Genomic DNA, 13,944 nt, shown 5'->3' with positions numbered 1-13,944 from the left:
AGAGAGGGGGAGTGGGTGGGGGTGGGCTGGGGATGGGCTGGGGAGGAGGGGAGGGCAGGGAGGGGGGCGGGCTGGGGAGGGGAGGGGAAGGGAGGGTGGGGGCGAGGGGGGGGGGGAAGGCAAACAAAATTAAAATGTTTTTTTAATTTTAATTTTTTTAAAATAATTTTTTTAAAAATTTTATTTTTTTTAAATTTTTTTTATTCAAAAAAATTATTATTTTTTAAATTTAAGGAAAAGACGAAAATACCCCTGCTATTTTGACAGAAAAACTAACGAAGGTACTATTTTGATACAAAATGAAAGTTGAGGTACTTTTTTGCAAGGTTTCAAAGTTGGGGTACTAAATTGATACAAAATGAAAGTTGAGGTACTTTTTTGCAAGGTTTCAAAGTTGGAGTACTAAATTGAAACAACATATAAAGTTGAGGTACTAAATTGTAATTTGCTCTTAGTTTTTTTGTGTTTATTTATTTAATTCTCTTCAGGCATCAGAATGCTTGGATGATTGATCGATTGATCACAATGATGAGTGGGTCCAACCTTATCCCCAAAAAAAAACAAAAAAACCTGTAAACTGAACTTGGGCCAGGGTCGTGACATTACCCAATCAGAGGAGAGGGTCCCTGTGTGCAACGACGTCGTTAATTTAGAGTCAAAGGCGGTTGTCTCATGAACGATACGCCGTCGTATAACGAAAAAGTGCAGCATCGTAGAAAAGGTCGTCTTCACCTAAAAAGGCCTGTACCCAAATTTCCGGAACCCCAAGGCTCAGTCGCTCCTTCCCCAAAATCCACTTTCCTACTCCCGTTAGGGTTTCTGATCCAACCAACACAGCCATGGCCATGCAAACCGGAATAGGGGTTTCCAAGATCCTGGTCTTAGCTGGAGCAGGTACTATCGCTCATTTAACACTGAATTAGTTTCGCTGTATATTTAGCTGTGTATTCGATCTGAGCGATTATTCTATATGCACAGGATACACCAGCACCATCTTGCTTAAGAACGGTAAATTGTCTGATTTGCTTGCTGAACTTCAGGTACTATTGCTCTGCTTATCTAGTGATACCTTCAACCATTATTTTTTATGTTTCTTTCAGTTTTATTCTTACGAGCTGGTGTTTGGCTGCTGAGAAAATTGATGGTTTTATTGTTTCTTAGACTACCTCAGATAATATATATATATATATTTCTGACCGTTCTAATTTATTTCTGCTCTGTTTGCAGACTTTGGTGAATGGATCCGGAGATCAATCAGAAGGCGACATCGCAGCACAGGTATTGCAAAACTTGGGGTATAAATTAGTATCGAAGGATATTCTTCTGTCAAATTTATTTAGAGGGATATGAAGTTTCTTGTTTGACTATCTTGTAGGTGCGCCGATTGGCACTTGAGGTACAAAAAGTTGCCTCAAGATCACAGATAACTGTCCTGAATGGGAATGGTGGCCAAGGTGGTGACTCACTTTTCTCTTATATGTTTAAATGAATTCTTAAGATGCTTTGAGTTTTCTCCTTTTGCTTATGACCACTAAAATAATGCTCATGCCTTTTTCTTCCTGGTTAATTTGCTAAAACCACTAGTCCTGTCTGGATTATGTATGTCATAATGCGAAAGAAACATTTTCTCATTGGCTCTTTAGTTTTTTTTTTTGTTAGGTAACTGGACGTCACTTATAATCCCAGCTTTTGCCGTAGGGGGATTGGGTTATGGTTACATGTGGTGGAAGGTATCCAAATGACATAGATATATTTATATTATTTCTTCGTTTGGTTCTGTGATTTGTTTTCCCTTTATGCAATTGATTTTTATTGTTTGAGTATACTAATATTGTGCTCTTTACAAATGGTTAGGGTCTTTCATTCTCAGATCTTATGTATGTGACAAAGCGCAATATGGCTAATGCTGTTTCAAATTTGACAAAGCATCTGGAGAACGTGTCAGATGCTCTTGCTGTATGTTTCTGTTCCGCTGATTGTTCCCCCCAAAACACCCTATTTTATGTCAAGTTTTGTTCGTGAGATCATGTTCATTCATCAATATAATTTAAGGAGTTTGTATAAACCATTCAACTGTGATTAACATTCTTATGTTGTACAGAAAACAAAGAAGCACCTGACGCAGAGAATCCAGAATTTGGATGATAAAATGCTGGAGCAAAATGAGCTCTCAAGGTCAATTAAGGATGATGTATGTCCTTTCCTTTTCTGCGTATTTGAGCTTTTAGTTCTTAGTTTTTAGTTGGAAAAATATATTTTAAGTACATTCTTATCATTTTTCAAGTTTGATGAGGCTAATTACTATTGGATTTCGATAATCAGTGGGTAAGCTGAGCAAAAAGTTTCAATGTTATAAAATTTAATTTACATATAATGAATTTTTCACAGCTGTTTATTGGGTGTGTTCTTAAGTATCCACTATCCATAATTGATGTTTTATTAGCCTCATTCCAATTTATTGTAAATGGAGTCTTATGGTGTGTACTTTCTGGTAGTGTACTATGGAGTATGGATATGGAATGTTGTATTCAATATATGATTTTGTTGTGATTATTATACTTAATAGATTGTATTTTATTTGTTAGCATCATCTCTTAATTTGGTTACAACTTGTGAAACAGGTTGCTGGAGTTCAGGGTTCTCTTTCTGAAATTGACTTTGACTTGAGTAAATTGCAGAGCATGGTTTCTGGTTTGGTGAGTTCTGTTCCAACATGGTGTTGGTTTCTGTTTTGGTGGTGTTTGCTTTTGTGTCAACTTTTTTCTTAGTCTCCGCATTTACTCTTTATGAAGATAAATATTTTGGGGAGGGAGAGTACCTAAGGAGAGATATCAGTCCTACAGTATTGCATGGGCTCTCAGTTTTTTTTTTCCTCGTGTACTCATTTTCCTCTACATCTCTCTCTCAATTTTTTCTTTGAATTTGTTGTAACATAGTTTCCTTTTCCCTTTCTCAGGATTGGAAGATATGTTCTCTTGAAGAAAAGCAGGTAAAACAGATTTTATTTCTATTTGAATAGTGAAGCCATAATTAAATGAATAGAAAGCATAGAATTTATTTATTAGTGGAGACCTGCTTAAATTAAATCTTCTATATCCATATATACTATGGTCTTTTTTCACAAGCTTGAAATTAACTAATTTGTAAGTCAAATTTATCTTTGCTTTGGTCAACTTGCAGTGGCAGTTGGGGTTAATTGTTTATTGCCTATTTGTCTCCTTGAGGATGTATTAACATAAATGTCTCTTGACAGGATCTTGCAAATCTTGGTGTATTGTATCTGTGCAATTTTGTTGATGGGAGAAAAGTTGAAATGCCTGAAACTCTGCAGGTTTGTACATGTTGTATTGATTTATAATTTTTTGTTACTTAACTTTCATAATACCTTTTTATTGGGAAAAATGATAAAATATGTTGATTGTATCAAAGTTACACTGCTACATGTAATAAGGTCATATTGTAGTCAAAGATAAGTCCTGCTGTCAACTTCATTATGACCCACTCACTTTCTGTGTTTGTTTTAAAGTAGAAAACAGGGCACCTTATGTAACAGATTGTTAATTAGATGATCACTGATCTAAATATATTTCTGCTTGCAGAAGCAACTTAAAATTTCTGGGAAACCACGCAGTCGTTTACTCTCATATTCAGAAACTCCAAGCCTGATGGTTTGTTTCTAAGAATCTTTTTTCTTCTAGTTGCTGACATTATTTAGTTGAAGTATTGAACACAGGACAGGGACTTGTATTCTCATTTGATCTTGTTCGTTAATCTTTTAGTCTGCTAATTGACAACCACAATTGCATATCTGTAACTTTTGTGAGTGAGAACTATCTCATCAATTAATTGTCTAAAATGGCAGACCTGACAAAAGGTAAGTTCTCTTGAAGAAATGGCGCCCATCATCCTTCATTTTTTCTCTTATTGATAGTTGATGGGCCCAATTAAGGCATTTGTGCCCATTACTGCAACGATAAGCCATATGTTTTGATTGTAATCTATGGGTGATTTTTTCAGAAGAGAGAAATAACCATTGCAATGAGATGCTAGATAAAGCATTGATGGAGCATGATGCTTTAAGTTTCTATTCCCTTTTTTTCCGACTCATTTTGGAAAGTAAATATCCTTTAATAAGCTATTACTAAGTACTTTTTCTTCTCAAGATCTGAGCTGAGACTTGAGGGTACTGAAAATTGCAGTCATACGATTTTTTTTTTTTCCACAATTTATGCAAAGAGTCTTTGGTTTATATGGAGTGATGGGTTGGTCATGTCATATGTTGGGCTTTGTCTGTATTGAATGACATGTCTCTTCTTAGGCTGTAATTCCATTCCATGCTTACATCTAGTCTTGTAATTTTGTGGTTTTTATTATTAGGGGTTTCAGTCACAATTTTTTCAGCCACTGGAATCTTGTTACTTAAATCATTAAATCTGCTGTGTGATTGTACTTCATGCCACTTGCTTGCAGGGTCTCAAAGAAATTGCAGACTCTTTGTCAGGTAGTTTGAATAAGTCAACTGATGGTATCTTGCAAGATGGTATTAACAGGTTGGAAGAGCCTCCAAGGAACAACCTGCTAAGGTTTGAATAGAAACTCTTTATCTAGGATTTGCATCATTTTGATGCCTTCTTTTGAGGTCATCAAGCAACAATTATGTCATAACTTCTTTCTTTTTTCCTTTGCTTTTTTCGTTTGTCATATCTGTGGGACAGAGAGCTGTATTTAGTATGTGTCGTTTTAACTACTATTTCACTGTAAAGTGTGAACTGACTTGCTGGTGGTTGCTAATTAACATTTTGTTTGAAACAATAGCATGTTGCTGAGGGGAAAAGGTGGACAACTTAATTATTATAGGAATTTCGGGTTTGCTTTGTTGTGGTTGGTGAATTCACTTGCAGGATCCAATCGCACTCTATATCTGTGTGCTAGCTAGATTAATTAACTGGGGCCTCCTCATATTTATAGTGTAGATTGATAACATATGAGGCCTCAGTTTTAGGACTGCCATGCATGAAGTCTATCTGTCTGTTTATGTTTCTGTCAAGGAACTTTTTCATAAAATGACGTATGTTTGTTTTGTGCTTACCCTAGTTTTTTTTCGCAGGTCGGTCTCAACCAAGTGTTGATTACAACATTCTAAAGAAGTGGCTGCATAGCCATATTGTTATTTTATTTAGGTATAGACAGCTTAATTTGGTTTGATGTACAAAATCTCAGTAACTACTGAGTTTTCCATTTATGCATTCCCTCGTCTGTTTTTTTTTTGGGAGTTCCTCATTATGTTGAGGATGAAGTAATTATAACTGTGGAGCTTATAGTATTATTTTGTGAACTGAACTGAACTAAATGAAAGTATACGGTTGCCTTAGTAACAATTGTGTGAGAATTGAGATGCCCTTATGAGGGCCAGACTCCAAAGTAATGGTTGTGATATCAATTATCGGTTTTGCCCTTTTTTTCTTTTTTTTGAAACATTGAAATCTCATTTTAAGTTTTAATTTTTTCTTTTGATGGTTAAGAGGAGCATCGATATGCCAACTGTAGTAAATTTTGGGATGATTGGACCCAACTAGGAGGCATCTACACATTATACTTGTGGGCAAATATAATGTTTACCCTTTCTTTGTTGGCCGAGGGTAGTTTTCAGCGCACTTAACCACCCAACCATGACGTTTAATAATAAGAACTGTTTATTTTTGAGGGCATCATTCAAAGATGGCCCTAAACCATCATCTAAATTAGAAATCGTTTAATTAGTGAATTAATTAGCGTATTTTTTATATGGACGATTGGGACTTAAAATTTTGATGGTTTTAATTATTGAATTGTCCCCTCTATGGTGAGCAGGGAATTTCCGCTAGCTCTGGTGAGTGGATAATCATATATATATATATATATATATATATATATATAAACAAAATCATCAACAAGTATCTGGTAGATCCTAAATTCTTATTCCCTATTCTGCCCTGCTGCATACAGAATCTAGTAGGAGCTGATTTTTATTAATTACACTTACACTCCTGAGGTTTATCGTCTTTTCACATACGCTCTCTGGGGTTTCAAAAATTACACATACACCCCTTAAAGTTTGAAAACTATTGCATATAACCCCTTACAAGAGAAAAAAATAAATAAGCAAAAAAGAAAATATTTGTATTGAGGTTAGACCTTACACCTTAAGTAATCTTATTAGGCCATTTAACCCCTTAACATGTTTTTTTGCATAATTTTTCATCATTTTTCGTCTCACTATAGAGGGTTATATGCAACAGTTTTGAAACCTTAGGAGGTGTATTTGTAATTGTTGAAACCTCAGGGGGTATATGTGAAAAGACGATAAACCTCAGAAGGTGTAAACGTAATTAATTCTAAAAAATGTGACTCATTTTCTCCTCAAACTTCATTTCTCTCTTGAGTTCTACCTTTTATATTTCTCTAGTGATACTTCACAAAATACTAATTATTGAAGAAGTATAATCAACAAGAGAACTTACAATTACTGTTAAGTCTTTAATTTTATTTTATTTTTGCTGGGGTTGTAGTCTTTTAGTTTATGTTGCCCACTTGCCCCCAACAATTTGCTTTCATAATCTGTATTTTGTTTGAAAAAAAAATCCATATATATTTTACTCTATTTATCATTATATAACAATAAAATAAAAAAGTATGGGGCATAATGACCATCATAGTGTGGTCCCAATTCTACTGATCTCAAAATCACATTTAATGGCAGAACAATGTGAAAAGCCATAGATTAAAGTCATTATACATTCTAAGACTAACCAAACCAAAAGAAGATAAGAAAAGAAAAAAGATGTTGTAACAACGTTGGTTTCCTTAATTCCCTCCTGACGCTACTCGATCAGCAGTTTTTTTTTCCTCATGTTAGATACACACAAAAAATAAAAGAAAAAAAAGGTCTAACAGGGTTTGCCAAGAAAACATTCAAGCGAGCCGGAAAATTTGGTGAGGTGTGTGACCATGGTCCCGGGCTGGAAGGGAATGATATCCGTTTGGTTGGGTTTTAAGCCCTTTCCTTTTCCAGATTGAATAAAGAATGCTCCGCTCATCATCAAATCTCCTTGGGATGTCCATTCCCAGTCCTTCCACTCCGACTCTGGGGTATACTCCCTCTTGGTCACCTAATTCGATCAATGTATCAAGCTAGCTAGGATTCACCAACACGTACTATTAATTGGAAACTATATATAGATATAATTGATTAATTAATTACCTCTTTGGCGAAATCATTTGGAGGAGCAATGAACCTGTTACCCTGGCTAATGATGGTGGGGTTCATGCTACCTCCAATGGCATACATGAGCCAGTGGGTGTAGTCATTGTTGACCACGTGGAAGAATCCGAATCGGCACCTTGGCATCCTCTGCACCAATCCCTTACCGAAGTGGTTGAAGGCCAAAGTGAGTTGCATGATTTTGTCTTGACTGTGGGTGTTGCTGTGACCGAACAGCATCACCTGCATATATGCGATATTGCGATGCGTATATATATATATATATATATATATATATATGAATATATATGTGCATGGTGGTATGTCTGTGTGATAAGAGATGGAAGATTTGCATGTGAAATACGTACCTTATTGTGGTGAGTGAAGTGGCTGTTGGAGATGGTGATGCCAGTGGAACCCCGGGTGGCGTCGATGAGGCCATCCGTGCACCTTGCCATGGACACGTGGTCAATCCAAATGTTGGAGGAGCCATAGATGGTGATGCCATCACCAGCACTCCTGGTCCTGAAACCCAAATGGTCCACGGAGTCTCGGACTATCCCGCCGGATTTGGGGACGATGTCTTTGATAAGAAGGTTTGAGATGATGACATTCCTCACGAATTGGAGGGTAAGGCCAGCACCTTTAGAAATCATAACATTGGCTCCCCTGGCATCAATGGTCTTGTCACTGGTCATTATCAGCTCCTGCTGCAGCGTAATCACCATTCTATGTGCAAAGGTGATCCACAGAGGTCCCTTCTGAATCACAGCGTGCCGGAGGGTTCCGGGTTTCGGGTTCACCACGTCGTCGTCCGACGCGTCAGTCACCACGTAAAATGGGCCATCCTTACCGCCGGTGGTCTTTCGGCCAAACCCTTGGGCGCAGGAGGCTAGCTTCTTGCGGTCGTTGGCCCAGTTAGGGTCACACCTCCAGCACGCGTCAATTGGGTTGCTCACCTTGCATGGACCACTATATCTCTTCTTACCCGTCAAGCTCCTCCTTGTGCTGTTTTTCCCTATTTCGAACCTATATATATGTATACATTCCAATAAGAAACTATATATATATATATATATATATGTATCGATGTATCGATCAAACGAAACTGGAACTTACTGTTCAACATGAGCATTGAACTCCTCGGTGACTTTCCCAGGATTTGGTTCATAAGTTTCCATGGCGTGTTTTTCAGCCTCACCGGCTCGTTCTTTCCAGTAGTCATCGAGTGCTGAAGGGCCCTCTTCGGCCTTGCCAATTACAGAAAAGGACAAGAAAAAGAAGAGAGGAAAGAAAGAGGATGCTGTCGTCATTGTTCTTCTAATTTCTTTATCTCCTTTGGCCCCCCTTGCGATCGATGAACAAACTGTAGGCGCAGCTGGGGCGAGGCCGGCCAAGGTTGCTTTCAAGTACACCTTGGCAACCAACCCAAGCCAACACCTACAGATTGAACCCACAAGAGTTATCTTTTTGATTTGTTTGGGGACTCGATCTCTTTTATATATAAGATATATATATATATATATATATATATATATATAGTTAGGGGTTGTTTAATTAAGGCATGCATGGGAATTAAGGCATGCATGGGATGGGAAGCTAGAAATGGGGCAAACCCTTTGGGGAACCAGTACAACGGTTGACAGTTAAATCCGGGTTGCCACTTGAAATATTCTTTCTTGTATCCAATTATTACTAGTTTGGATAATAACCAATTTCTATATCTCTTAGTTGGGATATTAGAAATCAAGAAATGTTGAGAGCCTATCAGGAATGTAAAATCTTAGGTTACAATATTTAAAAACTAAGCGTCGAGATTGCAATTTGCACATGCTCAAAGAATTATAACAACCCCTGACCAAAAAAAAAAAAAAAGAATTATAAAACCCTTAAAAATCTATAGTTGAATAATTGATTTTTTTATTGTAAGTAAGTTTTTTAATTTTGTTTGTAGGGTACATCGAAATTAATAAGTTTTCTCCACACTAAAAATGTAATTAAAACAGTAATAGGTCATGTCACCGGCCATATGATCGGAAGAGAAATATAACAGTCATTGTAAGTCTCAATAAAGTCATATTTACTTGACACTACAAAGTGGTCTTACATTTCTCATAGATAAAAGTGACCACTAACTAATCCCTTTATTGTTACCTTATTCCAAGTGCATCATATGGAAATTCAGGGATTTATTTACATCTACTGCCTCCAATAATCAGAAGAAAAGCAAAACATGCAAAAGTACCTCGCTTGGAGTTTACAAGTAATTAAACTAATGTTAATTAGTTAAAGTCAGTGGAAGAGAACATGTTCATGGGACCACCCCAAATGGGTTGCCCCCTCGAATTGCATAGTGGTAAAACGCTCTCCTCCTGTGACTCTAAAGCAGGAAACACATCGGTGTTGGAAGCACAGAACAAAGGGATGTTGTGAAATCCATCCAACAAAATCCTTTTAAGAGTATCATTGTTTGTCTGTGGATTAAGGTTCTTTGTGTCATTCTTCTCACTTTCTTCATTATCAGCATTCAAATTCTTTTCCACCAGGTCTTTGAACATTGAGGATTTAAGGAGGAGGCCAAGTGCAGTTGGGGAATTAGATGACTTGGTGCAAGGACTAATGGGACTGATAGGTGTCTGTCTTTGGAAAATATCTCTATTTCTAGAGGTGTCTATGTCTTCTACTGTGAAAGAGTTGTTGGGATTGAAGATGGGCATCTGTCTTCCTTCCTCGCTTCGATTGCTGTTAGAGGAGGTTGTCATCAGGGGCTGAGAGTGAGACTCTGTGTTTGATTTGGGTTCTTGGGAAGCAAGAGAATTGGCTCCTGGTCTCAGCCACCTGATGTATGTGCTCAAGTCAAAGTTGGTCACTGCGTTTATGCCTCTGTATTCTATTGCTGCAATATCATAGGCATGAGCAGCCTCTTCCTGAGTGCCTGTGATGAAACAAAAGAAGCTGTATTGAGTCTCACTATGACTATGAAAGTACGCCACCATATGCAAATTAACACTAATCTATTTAAAGCTTGAAACTCACCATAAGTGCCAAGGTAGAGGTACTTGTTTCCAAACACTCTCCCTATCCTTGCTTCCCATCTCCCATTGTGATGGTGCCTGCAGTTCCTCCAAGAATTAGTTCAACTTTAGAATGCCATAATTGTTAATTTATAAGCAACAATCGGAAAATAATGGTCTAATATTTGACTTAATTACCTTGCAACTCCTCTGTACTTGGATACACCTCTTGAAAAGCCACTGCTTCTTCTGTAATCAAAATAAAATAAAAGGTCATTGACATGAACTTTGTACAGAAAGGTTTTTAAGAGGGGCCGGTGCTCATAAGGTGATGGAATATATACCTTCTTAGAGAAGCTAAATATTCTTCTTTTGTCAGTGTGTTCATCATCTCAATTTCATTCTCATAATCAGATACCTGAAGAAAAAAAATGGGAATATTGTACAAGTTTAAGAACATATTCAGTTTCGTCTGACCTCTAAAAGCACAGAACTAATCCCAATTCATGTTTGATAATCATACCGGGAAATTTGTAAAAGTTGATGTTCCCCAATACTTGAGTGCTGCCAAATCATAAGCTCTTGCAGCAGATTCTTCCTCATCATAAGCTCCTGTAGCATTTTCCAGAAAATGTTATAATTAGTTTCCCTCTAAAATGAGGCCCAAGATAAACAATTGTAAGTGGCTCTCATCAGTCATGTAAGTACTTACCGAGATAAACTGCTCCATCCAAGCAATCAAATCCAATGCAGGGCAAGAACAAACAAAGAAGATGTAAGTGATGATGCAGATCAAGAAAAGTGAAAAATAAACACTAGAAATGGATGAAACAAGTGATATATGTTTATCTACCTTGCTTTCCCTTCTTCCTTTGTGTTGGATTCCAAGACCCTTTGTCCCATAAATGAGCTTCATATCTTCCTGTCCATCGATGCCTGCATAATTAATTGCAATAAGCATCAGGCTTCAACATTTGAATCAAACCCAAAAAAGAGAAAGAAAGAAATTGTCAACACTAAATTTATATCAGACCTGCTGACTCCACGAAATCTGGAACTTCTTTTGACAGTAGTGGTAGCAGTGGTAGGTTGATGATCAGCCTGTGGCGGCTTCTGTGGCGGTTCAGCAATGGAGGAATCTCTCCGCCGTCTCTTGACACACTTGTTAACCAAAGCATCAACTTGTGTCATGCACATTGGACGCTTTCCTGGGCTCAATTCTGATTTCACAGCAGCTGTCAGCTCCATCTGTCTTTTGTTTAATTTCTTTGTCAATAGCAGTTGCAACAAAAGACAATTGGGTTTCAGTTTTGTTGTTGGAAAACTGAACGCTAGTGTTTATATACATGTTCCTTTACTTGTTTTATGCTTGTTTTGTCTTCCCTGTTTCGATGAATTCGGTGCCATTTGAGACAAATATGAGCAGCTGCAAAGCTAGCAGGAGCATCACTAAAGTCTTTTTTTAACTCCACACGTACATCACTGCAGGCAGAATTGACACTTTCTAATCCTCTGTTATTGGATAGAGGGATTAATTCAAGCAGTCGTTCGGCATAACCTAGGCTCACAAAGTAACTGAACAAATTTAAGTTAAACCCATTTCAGAAATAAGACTAAGGTCGATCATGTTTAATTAATATGGTGACTTGGTGAGTGACAATATAACAATATTGTACATGACAATCTGATATGAATCTTAACCACACATTCAGTCAAACATCAACCTCATCCATCCCACCCTCTATTAATTTGTGGGGGAGGAGATGCCACTATTAGCCCAAAAAACCATTGGCAAATATTTGTTAATATACACCATGGTGCATATTAACAAATATTGAAAGTGGATCCAATTCCCAGTTTAATGTTTGATCAGGTATATAAGGAATTAATAAAATTATCCCAATATTCTTTGCAAGTTGGAGAAAAAAAATTGAAAACTAATCTTAAATAGACAAATGGTATGAAAAATTGAATAGTTCACTTTTGGAGGATCATAGTGGACAAGCAATACAAGAGACACAATCTGGGTTTTGCTTCTCCTAGATGAATATACAAAATGCCTTATGTTTTGTTTTCTGGGAAAAGGAGGCAGCCTAAGCCTGTCTCTTGTGTGGCTATACGCCAATCTATGATGCGCTTTTTTTTTTTTTTTTTGTTGTTGTGCTTCAGCTTCGGATTCTTCGTCCATTTAAGACATAATTCATGCTTTCCACCGCCTTGATCCCTATGGAATCGAACCATGTATGCTGTGTCCATCCATATGTTAATTAATGTTGCACTAGCATGATATATGGATATATTATGTTTGTTTTACAATCGAATTATTAATTCAATTGGTGATCAATTAAGAGATGCTTTTATACATTACGTTGTAAAATTTTAAAGTGGGTGACATAAAGTACGACGTCTCATCAAATTAGGCAAAAGTTAAAATATTTAATTTAAAATTAGTTGGTTGATCCAAGGTATTAAATTTCAGAATTTTTGGCAAAATTTCGTCGAAAACTTCGTTTTTTTGGGTTCCGAAGTCGAAACACATGTTTAACAATTTTTTGTGAAAATTTCAGCAAGATTTTCAAAATTTCGGCAAAATTTACTGAAATTTATCGAAAATTTTCTATTTTCTCCAACTTTATAAATTCACCAAAAATAGATTAAGACTCCAAATAATTCATCAAAAAATTCTACGGACTCGTATTGATGAGTACTAATTTCCTATGACCTCAAAATAATCAAATTTCTTTTTAAAAAAATTATGAAAAATCCTACCCTCATAATTTAATTCTAAAAATAATAATAATCACCAAATTCTTGAATTTTCATTTTGTAAAATTTATTTACACACAACTAAGCTCTAGAACCACAACAAAAAGTCTAAGTTAAATAAAATAAACTTAAAGAAATTTCTAATTCCTTAAAACAAACCTAAAACAAGTTTGAAAAATTTAAGTAACAAAATTACCATAAGCTAAAATTTGGGTTGTTACATTCAGTGAAGATAAAACTTGGCTGGGTGAGAGGCACGAGAAAAACTGAAGGAAAGATTAAAAAAAAAAAAATACTAAAGAGAAAGGCAAGGGGAAAAAAAGTAAAGAAAGAAAAAAAAAAAAAAAAAAAAAAAGAGGGGGGGTTTGGGGCCTTTGGGCAATTGGAAAAAAAAAAAAGTTTGGGATTTCGTTTAGTTATTTTAAACCTTAAACTCTAATACATTTCTATATAAAAAGATAATTAAAAGTATTCTAAAGGGCTTAAAACTTAATATCCTAAAGAATATAAAGTATATATATAGGGTTTAATGTATAAATTATAGAGTATAAAGAGTATTAAGATATATAGAGTACGTATATAGAGTATTAGAGTTTAGATTTTAGTGTATAATTAAATTATATAGTATAAAGAATATACTAATTTTATTTATTAATTATACTAATTTTATTTAACAGTATTTGCTCCAGCGCACATTCACCTTATATCACATGAAACCTACAATATAATTTGGTTTCTCCAATGTTTTTTATCAATTTAGTAGATAATATATTAAATAAACATATGACAAAGTTTCAATAAAAATTTTCGTATTTTGATAGTAATTTTCGTCGTTTTCGTCTAATTTTTGTCGAAATTTTAAAATTTTCGAAATTTCCATCGAAATCCGAAATTTAATTCCTTGGCTCGATCATAATTCAAAAT

At 35.9% G+C, this 13,944-nt stretch overlaps 3 protein-coding genes across 5 annotated transcripts; 1 reads left to right on the top strand and 2 right to left on the bottom strand.

The window, feature by feature from the left end:
• Nucleotides 1-733: 733 nt before the first annotated feature.
• LOC147295087 (uncharacterized) lies at nucleotides 734-5,369 on the top strand. The gene is made up of 13 exons (XM_086231784.1): nucleotides 734-894; nucleotides 979-1,040; nucleotides 1,228-1,278; nucleotides 1,376-1,454; nucleotides 1,660-1,730; nucleotides 1,855-1,956; nucleotides 2,102-2,191; nucleotides 2,622-2,696; nucleotides 2,957-2,989; nucleotides 3,254-3,331; nucleotides 3,600-3,668; nucleotides 4,471-4,583; nucleotides 5,108-5,369. Exons 1-13 carry the CDS (start codon nucleotides 840-842, stop codon nucleotides 5,127-5,129), a joined length of 900 nt encoding a protein of 299 aa, XP_086087910.1. The 5' UTR covers nucleotides 734-839; the 3' UTR covers nucleotides 5,130-5,369.
• A 1,557-nt stretch (nucleotides 5,370-6,926) lies between these two features.
• LOC147295086 (putative pectate lyase 3) lies at nucleotides 6,927-8,529 on the bottom strand. Of its 3 annotated transcripts, none has more exons than XM_086234638.1 (4): nucleotides 8,345-8,529; nucleotides 7,609-8,269; nucleotides 7,241-7,483; nucleotides 6,927-7,148 (listed from the first exon to the last, which is right to left on the bottom strand). In XM_086234638.1, the coding sequence occupies exons 2-4, from the start codon at nucleotides 7,966-7,968 to the stop codon at nucleotides 6,927-6,929; spliced, it is 825 nt and encodes a 274-aa protein (XP_086090764.1). In that variant the 5' UTR covers nucleotides 7,969-8,269; nucleotides 8,345-8,529. The 3 variants fall into 3 exon arrangements, with proteins under 3 accessions (XP_086090764.1, XP_086090765.1, XP_086090763.1); XM_086234639.1 differs by having other exon boundaries at nucleotides 7,609-8,279; nucleotides 8,340-8,451; XM_086234637.1 differs by having other exon boundaries at nucleotides 7,241-8,269; nucleotides 8,360-8,460.
• Nucleotides 8,356-11,502, bottom strand: LOC147295085 (AP2-like ethylene-responsive transcription factor At2g41710). Its single transcript, XM_086231238.1, has 9 exons — nucleotides 11,288-11,502; nucleotides 11,108-11,190; nucleotides 10,967-10,975; nucleotides 10,778-10,866; nucleotides 10,599-10,672; nucleotides 10,453-10,503; nucleotides 10,277-10,353; nucleotides 9,548-10,175; nucleotides 8,356-8,680 (listed from the first exon to the last, which is right to left on the bottom strand). The coding sequence occupies exons 1-9, from the start codon at nucleotides 11,500-11,502 to the stop codon at nucleotides 8,356-8,358; spliced, it is 1,551 nt and encodes a 516-aa protein (XP_086087364.1).
• Between the last annotated feature and the right edge of the window lie 2,442 nt (nucleotides 11,503-13,944).

Source organism: Dryas octopetala, chromosome 2 (genome assembly GCF_963921425.1).
Source record: "Dryas octopetala chromosome 2, drDryOcto1.1, whole genome shotgun sequence".
In the NCBI taxonomy this organism is placed as follows: domain Eukaryota; kingdom Viridiplantae; phylum Streptophyta; class Magnoliopsida; order Rosales; family Rosaceae; genus Dryas; species Dryas octopetala.
Note: the sequence above shows the minus strand (reverse complement) of the source record. Positions and strands in the feature narration are given on the sequence as shown.